General features: G+C 38.4%; 1 protein-coding gene across 1 annotated transcript in view; it reads left to right on the forward strand.

Annotated features, from left to right (window-relative positions):
* The window catches only part of LOC113649652 (lysyl oxidase homolog 4), a 28,822-nt gene extending 17,530 nt beyond the window's left edge, over nucleotides 1-11,292 (forward strand). Inside the window, exons 8-15 of the mRNA XM_027157536.2 lie at nucleotides 329-483; nucleotides 615-770; nucleotides 1,776-1,938; nucleotides 2,488-2,731; nucleotides 4,447-4,562; nucleotides 5,693-5,829; nucleotides 8,668-8,779; nucleotides 9,071-11,292. Of these exons, the coding sequence (XP_027013337.1) occupies nucleotides 329-483; nucleotides 615-770; nucleotides 1,776-1,938; nucleotides 2,488-2,731; nucleotides 4,447-4,562; nucleotides 5,693-5,829; nucleotides 8,668-8,779; nucleotides 9,071-9,141 (1,154 nt within the window). The 3' untranslated portion in view covers nucleotides 9,142-11,292. The remainder of the gene's footprint in view (nucleotides 1-328; nucleotides 484-614; nucleotides 771-1,775; nucleotides 1,939-2,487; nucleotides 2,732-4,446; nucleotides 4,563-5,692; nucleotides 5,830-8,667; nucleotides 8,780-9,070) is intronic.
* Nucleotides 11,293-11,486: the final 194 nt, after the last annotated feature.

Raw genomic sequence — 11,486 nt, forward strand, 5'->3', positions numbered from 1 at the left:
TGTCCTGTCCACATCACAGCTGTGCCATTTTTGATCTCTGTGTTTTTTTTTTTGTTTTTTTTTGACTAGCCCACTGGCTGTCTGGTCCAAGGAAAATGTGCTAATCAGTATTTCTAGCAGCTTACGGTGGAGCTGTTGCAAGGATAAAACTTCACTTGTGACCTGTCATTAAGCATTAGACATGATCATGAGGCATTTTAACAGTCTATACACACAAATGAACACAAACTCACACATTTGTCTTACTATCAGTATAAGTTACATAATAATTCATATAACTAATTAATACTCCAAAAGGAAATTTTAACTGAGATTTTTGTTTTTTCAGGAACGGGTCCGATCCATATGAACTCAGTGCAGTGTACTGGCCAGGAAAGCTCCATAAGGCAGTGTAAATATCGGGAGGTTCCGCTGTATACCTGTAAACACAGCCAGGATGTTTCTGTTCGCTGCAACGTTCCCAAAACTGGCCTGTCAGCTACGGTGAGAGAAACACACACAAACACAGGATTGTTTATATAAACGCTGTCTGTTGTCTTCGTAGTCTTAAAGTTATGAAGCCTCTCTCTCTCTCTCTCTCTCTCTCTCTCTCTCTCTCTCTCTCTCTCTCTCAGGTACGTTTGGCAGGAGGGAGAGATCCTTTGGAAGGAAGGGTGGAGGTCTTGATAGATGGGCGCTGGGGGACAGTGTGCAGTGAGAACTGGGGCATCAATGAGGCCAGAGTGGTCTGCAGACAGCTTGGCATGGGCTTTGCATCTTCAGCCCACCAGGTATAGAACTACTACAGTTATCTAACATTCTGGGGAGTGTATTTGTTCTTCAGATGTTATACAAAGCACAAAGGTCTTTCTCTCTTTTTCTCAGACACACACACACACACACACACACACACACACACACACACACACACACACACACACACACACACACACACACACACACACACACACACACACACACACACACACACACACACACACACCATACACATCTGGCCAGTAGCAGGTTTACCCCTGAACTAAAATCCACAGACATTCAGACTAGATTTCATTTGAACAGATTTCTTATAGCCTAGCGTGCCACTGTACACTGGCTTTGTTTATATCCTTATTGCATTTTTTCAGTCTTCTGTTATTTCCCATGCAGAAGATAATTGCAGGCTTTCCATGAAATGCCTCCATACTTCCAAGGAAACGTGGAAGAAAAGGAGCAAAGACTGAGAGAAAACAAACTTAAAATAGTTGTTTTGTTTTTGTTTTTTTTACTTGCACTGGATGAGAACACTGTTAGGATTTTTATAAACCTGGACTTCTAACAGCTTGAGGAACGGGAGAGAGGGGAAAAAAAAGGCATAACATCCAGTGAATGCTGCTATTTGTCACCCAACACTCAACTCTAGTCTACTGCTGAGTAAATCTCAGACAGTGAATTCATGTCTTTGGCCTGGTTACTAACCCTCAAGATACTGTTTGGGACTCTGAGGCATGTTCATCTGGAATATTTGTTGTTCTGTGCATAACTGCTTTGGCATTTTCACCAGTTTGTTCCTTGCTGGTTTTATAGTCTTGGCTCTGTGTAGGAGCTGTAGTTTCTCAGCCACTGTGTGAATATCATGTGGTTTTACATCAGCATGCCCTAATGATCGCCATGAAATCTTTCCAATTGCAATGATTTAATTAGATGTCTTTGTGTGCAAAAATGGCTTACAAATACTTACAAGCTATCTGGACAGCACACATACTGTAGATAGACACAAGATATGTTGTGTGATTCAGGAGACCTCGTACTGGTTTGGGAACCCGAACGCAGAGGAGGTTGTTCTCACTGGTACTCATTGTATTGGGACGGAGATCTCCATCCAGCAGTGTAGGAGGAACGAATATGTTTACTGTCCTCGTGGAGGCGGAATCAAAGCAGCCGGTGTTACCTGTGCAGAGAGTAAGTCAGTTATCAATTTTTCATTCATCAATTCATTTCAATGAACATATTAATAGCAACAGTTCAGAAGTTTGCATCTTTTTCATTTTTCATTTAATGTGAAGTCAAATTAAATAATAACACAAACCCACCTTTTACATTTAGAACGGTCTTTAAGCTTTTTGTTGCCTGGAAATGCACGGAAATGAAGCATGTCATTACAAAATATTGACTTTCTTTTGACCCTTGATTTCTTTTGTAGATAATTTAACAACATTACAGTATATAGCTTTACCAAGAAAATCCTTTATTCGTCCCCCAGTGGGGAAATTTCCAACTTTATTTATTTTTGTTTGTTTGTTTGCTTAACAAACAGAAGGTGCATTTTTTTTGCAATACAATACTAGTATGCTAGCACAGTAAGTATAACAGTAGTTTAACCTGTTATTACAGGTAGCTACTAATAAAACAAAAGGGCAGCTGTTTACAATTGCTTGTGCTGCAACAAACCCTCAAAATGAAATTCTACAAAATGCCTTAATGAATTTCTGAATGTATGTTTGCGTCCAGCTGCACCAGACTTGGTGCTGGACTCTCAGCTGGTCCAGGAGTCAGCATACCTGGAGGACCGTCCTCTTCACCTGCTCACCTGTGCCCATGAGGAGCGCTGCCTTTCGTCCTCTGCCGCCCACATGAACTGGCCCTATGGCCACCGGCGCCTGCTGCGCTTCTCCTCACGGATCATGAACCTGGGACGTGCAGACTTTCGGCCACGGGCCGGACGCGAGTCCTGGGTCTGGCATCAGTGCCACAGGTAAGAGCACAAACCAACATCAAAGCACAAGCAGTGTCTGCATTCAGACAGCTGAAACACACATGAACATGGATTAATTAGAAGAATCTTTTCTAAGAAGAATAAAAATGGTAATGGAATAACATCGCTGAGTTATAAAAATATTCTCTATTTGTTTTGTCTTTTAGTAGGTGATCTGACTTCCAGAATATACAGAAACTGGCATGCAGGGTTTTTTGTGTGTGTGTTCCTCTGTGTTATAAGACACACTGAATTATCCTGAACAGACTGAAGTCAGCACATTATACTCATGTAAAACATGACTGATATACACAATAGTGGTAGGTACAATAAATAGTTTTTCCAAGCAGGTAGAATTAAGGCAGTTTGTTTTAAATTACAGATGAATTTATAGCTCTGAAAATATAATACAGAAAATTATCAGACTTTATAGCTCTGAAAATACAATATAATCCATGTATCCATGCTCTTTTTGTTCCTAATGTACAAACAGGATCTTAGACCCATTATGTCTGCTTTCATTACACAGATAAACAGAGAAGCCCTTGATTGTGGGCTTTCATTCTGTGCTTTCTTTGCAAGTGCTGGTAGAAAGGGATCAGTACATGGAATATGTGTACTTTTAAATTCGGCATGTCTGAAAGCCAAAATCCCTAAAGATTTTAGCTCTAAATAGTTTTGTCTGTGGAATTTGTGTCTGAGAGCTTTTTTGCCATTCTGGTTTAAAGATTAGTTCTTGTTCCAGGAGTGAAGCTGTAATAGATGGTGTTTTGTCAGTTAAACACAAAACATAATCAGAAACAGACCAACACAAAGTCCAGCGCATGCACACACAAATACAGGACTTTTTAAAATCCCCAAAGACCCCTTTACACCTTCCTGGCAGCTCTGACTGTATCAGCACCATAAAGCTCATTCAGATGTGTGTTTTTTATTTTCTCCTTATGGCTCTGCTCCGTCACGGTCCGGTTTCTTTATAGCTGTGGTCAGGATGCTGCGGTCAGCTGAGAGCACAGCCTGGTCCTTCTCACTGCTCTCTGAGCACAATGAAGGAAAAGAGATTTGTGCCATTTTGTTTCACTCTTCTGTCTTTTACATAACTACGGAGTGGATGCTAGACATATTATTTACATGATTCACATACGATCCCTTAGACTTTTTAATATCCAATGTTATAGAAATATCTAGATTTTTATGTTAGAAAAAGTGAGCGAAAAAATTATTTCATCTACTTTATTCTTGTTGCTAACAGAGAATGAAAATATAAACTTATGTTACAGACTCCTACCTTGTGCCATCTTAACCCCATCGCACCCGTGACATCTTAATGGCTTCCCTTTACTCTACAGTCCTCTTAGGTGTAAAGATATTAAGTGAAGACAATTCATTATCAGATATTTGGACAGTGCAGGATGACAGTATTGATGACATTAGCATTATGTTAAAGGTGTAGTGATTAGTAAAGCGTAACCATGTAATAAATGAAAATGATCCCGCGTACATTTACAGCATTATCCAGAACAACGTATAGAAGTGTCTTTTATAGAAGTCTTTCTCTCTATGGAATACATCCTTACTGGATCTGCTTTAACTGGAGCACATTTATACTGGCTGTTCAGGAGGATTACATGTAGTTGACAAGTACAGGTTGTGAAGAAAAATATTACAATGTGAATGCAGATTACCATAAAGGTGTTCCATGTGTGTTTCTAAAGACACTACCACAGCATCGAGGTGTTCACACACTACGACCTCCTGACCATGAATGGTACAAAGATCGCAGAGGGACACAAAGCCAGCTTCTGTCTGGAGGACACATACTGCCCCGAAGGTGGGTTTTCTACTGACGCTACACTACACCAAGGCTGCAACTTCATCTTGATTAGCAATAAATCAATTATTCTATTTTAAAATATTTTCTTTTTAGAAAGACCCATTTCTTTTTTCCCTCTGATCGTATTTGTCCTGAAAATTTACTAAATACCAAACGTTTTTATTTCAAAATATTATTTTCCAGTATTTCGATCCATTAAACTACAGTCACCTTTACGAGGCTTAAATAAACAGCATAAGATCATTTTTATCATTTTTATGGCATGAGACCTTTTTTTATATACTTATGTAAGCTTAGAGTGTTTTGTATTTTTATAACTATGTCATGTGGCCAATGGACCAGTGGTTTCAGTCAGTTAAAAAAAACCTCTTTCCTACATTGTGAGAACTGATTTATTCATTTCTGACAAGTCAGATATAAAATAAAGGCCAATATCCGCTGGCTGTCTTGTTGACTGAAACTGTTGATGGAAAGGAAAATATTTTTTACTTATTGATTTGAGGTGAATTATTTTCTGTCATGTGGAATCGACTCCAAAGCTTTGGGGGTTGAATTGGAGTCAAATTGATTTGATTCCAGGCATCGAGAGCCAATAGCAGGATGTTACCTGATGCACAGAATAAAGATTAAAACTATAAAGTGTGTATGCAACAAAAATGCATAAAATGCAAAACATGACATTAATCCAAAATAGTTTAACTGCTTACAAGTGAATTGAATCAAGCTGCATCACTATTTGTGGTGTGAAGAGATGTTGTGTGTGCGGCCGCATGTGTCATAAAGCAGACCATCTAATCAGTAATCAACAAAATCCATACAATTTAAATTTTCATTAGATATTGTAGCCTTGGCTTAACACTCTTCACTCTTTAAACAAAGCCTTTATCTGTATCTTACTCTGTTAGTTGCATAGCATTTGCTTTATAGCTTTTTAACTTATTCACCAGCTTTTTTATTTAACTGCATGTGAAGCTCTCAATCCAAACCTGTGTGGAAAATTCATGTAAGCTTTTAAGCTTTTTAAGTAATTCTCCTCCTTTTATGGAAGGAAAATGACTCGAGTTTACATCAGAGCTACATGATGTGGTCAGAGAAGAAAAAAAACTTTGTTGTCTCCTTGGCAACAGGCCTGCACAAGCGGTATTCCTGCTATAACATGGGGGATCAGGGCATTTCTGTGGGATGCTGGGATACGTATCGCCATGACATTGACTGCCAGTGGATCGATGTGACTGATGTCAGGCCTGGAGACTACATCTTCCAGGTAAACTCCCACCTCACACACATCTGTTCTTTTATTACACCTGTAGGAAGACTGTGTTTTAATATACCACATCACAGGTTAGATATGTCTGTAGATCTTATTACTACTTAATACTCAGATAATTGTGTAGTTATTCATTTCAATAAGGTCAAAAGACTGCTGTAGATGGTGGAGATGATGAGATATATAGTGTATACTCTACAAATAAATTAGAGTTTATTTTAAATTAGTGGTTATTTACTGATTAATAAGGATATTTAACAAAATAAAACATCTATTAGTAGTTATAAATAAAAATATATTTATTATTAAAACATCTAATTCATTATTATTAACCTTTTCTGTATGGAGACTTTTTGTTGGTTTGTTTTTTCAATACTTTAGGGGATTTTTCCTGATTTCATCAAGAATAAAAAAAAATCCCTAATTTTGTCTTTGCCAATTCCCACCAGTTGACCAAGCCAGTCATATGACAGCTACTAAACATGACGATCACATGCTTTCTTCGAGACACATGAAACCAGCCATGCTGTGTGCTCATGCTGTGGAAAGGGCGGCATAACACACATTTGGGAAAGTAATATCCAATCCAGTATTCATGCATGAACTCATAGATGCCCATGACTGATTTAGCATCACTGTGATTGACAGGAAAGATTGAGGGGGTGGTGGTGGTGGGGTGGGGCATATGTGATTATTCTCACTCAGAGAGCACAGAGTATTTTTGCTCTCTTGGCCTCCCAAACCTACAACCTACAGGAATTGTCAAGGTTTGAACTTAGTTTTGGTTTGAGATCGCTTTTCTGTTGTGCCACTCAGTGAGGGAAATGCCATGCACACAACCCTGTCTGATTATTTTCCTATAACTACACACGCTGCTGTGTTTAATTCCTTATTAAACATATAGGAAAATTAGATAGATTTAATTTCACACACGTGTTTAAAAAGAAAAAACATACACTGAAAGATACAAAAGGAGAACAGGCAAGTGTGTGCATGTGTGTGTCTGTGTATGTGTGTGCATGTGTCTCTCTCTCTCTCATCAACTCACTGCAACATATGTCCTTTCACTATGATTCTGTTATAGGCTACAAAACTGCTGTGTATATTTTCACCACCATACATCCTCATTTTTTTGGACACTTTATTCCTCTTTATTTAGCCACTGAACCACCATGTGCAGGTTCAGGAGCTGTAATACTTTACTTTTATTACCCTGCACCTTTAAAACCTCGAAACAGCGGAAGAAAATGATTCATCTAATCTAAATAAACCAAAATAACCTTGTTCCCCTGCACTCCTGGCCAAAAAAATAAATGAATAAATAACCATGTTTTAAAAATAGCATGAAATCGTGTAAAAGCTTTTTTTCCCCTCCCCTAAAGTCATGCACCATTTTAAAATGGCATTTTGCCTTCAGTTTTATGGGAGCAGTTGGGAGCAGGTTTCTCCAGCGATGCAGAGTGCAGATAAGGAGAGTAATTGAAACTAATTGAGTCTATGCATGCTTGCATGTGGGTTTTTTTTTTTTTTTTTAATTTAAGGATTCAGACTCAGTTTAAAGCCTTCCTCAGCCCTGCTATTACTGTAATGGTTCAGAGAAACGGCTGATGATGAAAAGGATGTGAGTCAGCTTTTGTCTACTTCTCTGAACCTAAAGCAATTTCAAAAAGCAGGTATTCTGGTTATGACTTCTTTCAGGCACAGCGCTTACATTTAACCACTACAGAAAGTACAAAGGAAAGTGGGTAAATAAGAAAAAGCGTAATGGGAAGAATTAAGGTAATGCCATTACTGGTTAATGTTCTTTTAACCAGAGCTCCTATATTTAACATCACACATTTATTGCCACAGTTCAGTGAAGTGGACGTTTCTCATTTCATCACTACAATTTAGTCACTAGATTCCACGCTTACTTTTTCCCAGAGGCAGTCTGGTGGCAAACATGCCATTAAAACCGACTGGGACAATGACAATACCATCTTTATGATATGGTTTACAGTGCAGATCAAACAGAGACCTTACGTAATGCTCAGATGTGTGTTAGGATTCGCTTTAGGTTGCCATGAAACCCCCCTTTGCAAGAGCTGTAAAGTGCACTAATAAAGCGAGTTAGAGGGAGGGTGTTTCCATGCATGTGTGGATTTCATGCTATCACTGGGCGTTCTCTGAGAAAGAGTGGCCCAGGCTGCGGTGTGCCAGATTTAGGAACATACATTTAAGCGCATTACTCATGACTGGTTTGAGACGTGCGTCCGTGATTGCACAGTCATTTACGAATCAGCATTGCAATCTGCCCGTACTCTCTGAGATTAGACAGATCTCTCGACATTAGAATGTTTTGTGTTTTGTAATACAGTGGGAAGCAATAAAAACTAAGCAGAGCTCTTTGTTGCATTACAGTAGCAATGCCTGGAGTAGGAATTGTCTCAGTAATAAATAAAAATTAGTTGAGAAATATCATTTTCACTCACATTTTGTACTTGGATTTATTTATTTATTTATGAGGACATGCATGGTCTTCTCGGCATGGAAAAATGTGTGTGTTATTAAATATAAATTGTTTCAGCTTGAAAGCTGGAAAAGTCATTTTGGTTTGCTTTTTCATACATAAATGTACTGTATATGGGGAGCTGGAAAAAAACAATAGCAGCCATAACCAGTGCTTAATGATAGACTCTGAATACAAACGCACAGGCCAGATCTATCCTCCATCATCAGCAGTAGTGGGAAATGGAGCAAATGCTGTGTGTGTACGCTGAAGTATATACGAGTGGGTTATTAAAATATCTTACCTCCACATAGCTGGGGCCAATAATTGTCCCTTGCTTGCTGTAGGTGGAGGTGAACCCCTCACTGGACATGGCCGAGTCTGACTTTGAGAACAATGTGATGCGATGCAGATGCAGGTACGATGGTGGGAGAGTCTACCTGTACGGATGTCATGCAGGTGAGTGGATGGTTTTGTTTAATTAGGAGAGACATTTCCCAAGAGTTTTTTTTAGTGTTTAGTTGCATTTACAACAAAAACATCATTATGACATTTATGTCATGTAATAAAATGCTTATGGATTCAAGTTAGAAGCATGGATCTCTGAGTGAATCAGTAATTTCGTTGATCATTTATTTTATTACTGTTTTACCTCTAAACTGATGATGTAGGTGATATTCGTGATCAGTGCAGGATTTTGGGTTTAGCTCAAATGTACTACATAACCTTCCTGTCTGCATGTTTTATAAGGTGATGCATACAGCACGGAGGTTGAGGACCTGTTTGAACACCAGCAGCAGATCTCCAACAACTTCCTCTAACGAATGGAAGGAGAGGAAACCAGGAAAGCAGAAACTCTCCTTCGTCATCCTCTCACCCTGCCTCTGGATGGAGGGGAAGGAGAAGGAGAAGGTGGCTAATGCATACAGATTACAGGCTGAGGGGTTTCTAGAGATTTTATTTAAGTTTCATTGACAGTCAGGTGAATCCGTCGAAGTAGGACCAGATCCAGAATTCTGGGTAATTTTTATCCAGCTCTGAATAACTGATCTGTTTATAATCTGGATGGAGTGTGTTCAGGTAAACATATATAAATGAACCAATCTTAAGAGCAGTAATTCTGGCAAAACAAGATAATCTAATATTAGATTAAAATATTATAGGAGTAGAACAGAGTATATAAGATAAATGGGGAAAATGTAGGAAATGGGAAAATAAGGATTTTTTTTTTTTTTGCCACAGACGAAAAAGAACAGATTATGCACGTAGAACAGGAACGTTCAGATGTCCACCCTTGCTGTCATGTTATTGTTGCCATGGCAACGAGTGAATTTCTTATTTTTTAACCTCTAAAAAGCAGTAACTTTCTTTAGATTTAAAGTGTTATTTGACCACTGGTCCCCACCCTGAGAAAAACAACTAAACCTAATGGTATTAACAGCAGCAGTGTTAATAAATAAATTCCCTCTCTGCATTTTGCTGCAGCTCAAGCATTTTTGCTTTTGAACCCTGATTTTCATCAAACATGATCACTCAAGAGCTTCGGTATTCTTTTCATCTGCATTGCTTGTGTTCTCTAGATATTCCCTGGCCTGACCTTTCAGAGCTGTAGGTTTCTCACGCATACTTTATTTTGCAACATTCATACTGAATATTTATGATCCCAGTTTCGTGTCAATGATCTTTCCGGATTTCATGCATAATAAATGAACCCATAATTAGTACAGGTTTAGTGTAGCAGCTGGACATCTCATAGCACTTTTTACCTAAATAGTGCTTTGCTTATTAGCTGGTTTTGAAACATCGACCCCGGATAATGTATCTGAACACAGAGCTGATAGCATTACATTAAAAGATTTTGCCATAAGTTTGTGATACATCATAGCTGCTCATTATCACTTGAGCCCAGGTACAACCCCTACAGGACTCTTCATAGTCGCAGTGTTTCAGCTCTCATGGTGCTCGATTAGGGAACACGTGGAGACACACAGGAATAAAGCGGATCGTCGTAGATCCTCGGATGTGTCGGTGCTATGTTTGACCATTTGATAAGTATGTATGTGCTTCATCATAGATGTATTGTCATGTACAGATTTATTTGAATCATGATTTATATATATTATGGTCTGTAATTTATGACCTTTTGATACTTTTGTTATTGCAATTTTATCTCGGTGAAAAACAGCAGGTCAGTGAATTTTATTTTAGATGGTTCCATCACTAATACTTGAAAATAAACATGTTATGTCTAATGTATTATATTTGCAAGAATAATTTTGCAACTGTCAAATTTATGAGTGATTGATATGATCAGTCAGTCAATTCCAGGTAGTGCCACAAGGGGGTGTGAATCGTATCTGAAGGTATGTGAAACAATACAGCTGGAAAAGGGGGAAAACAAGTGTCCACTACTTCAAAGTTTTATAATTTAGTAATCTTGGTGGATGCATAATTATGATAGAAAACTCAGTGTGCAAACGTATTCACCTTCACTGGTATGTTCTTCCACAGTATTCTGAAATGCAAAGCCATAGTGTTTCCAGTACTGCCAGCTGGAGAGCAAGGCACAGCAGGATTCTTTGAAAATCTTATTTAAATGCCTCAAAACCGTATGAGTAAGCCTGTAGAAATATAATTAATGCTCACCATAAAGTTCTGGATTAGGCTTTACAAAAATATTAAAATCAAACAAACATTGAACATCCTGTAAAGCAACATTACAGCTATAATTAACAAGCGGAACAGGAATGTGTTAGAAAAGCTAAATCAAACCTCGATTTTTTTTTTCACCAAAAAAAACAAAAAAACACATTAGATGGTGACAACTGGCCGAGTTTGCCGAGAAGAATAAGCATAAACCTCAGGATCAATAAGTGAAGAGCTAATTAGGGACAATTGTAGCTAAAAGGTGGTTAATAAAACTGGGTAAATACTTGTGCAACCAAAAAATGGCTTCTGTTTTCTTTTCCAAATGTGCAGAATTTGGTAAAGCTCAAGGTGCCGCATAATAAGAAGTGGCTGTCTTGCATACACTATATGATAAGCGTTAGAATAAGTATCAGTGCTTAGCTCAGGAACATTTGCACTAAGCTCCAGCCCCGGCTCAAGAACAGAGCTCTGTACATGGACCCTTCAGTGTGATGGCATTTTATATCTCAAGCATGTA

The sequence above is a fragment of the Tachysurus fulvidraco genome, chromosome 1 (assembly GCF_022655615.1).
Source record: "Tachysurus fulvidraco isolate hzauxx_2018 chromosome 1, HZAU_PFXX_2.0, whole genome shotgun sequence".
In the NCBI taxonomy this organism is placed as follows: Eukaryota; Metazoa; Chordata; class Actinopteri; order Siluriformes; family Bagridae; genus Tachysurus; species Tachysurus fulvidraco.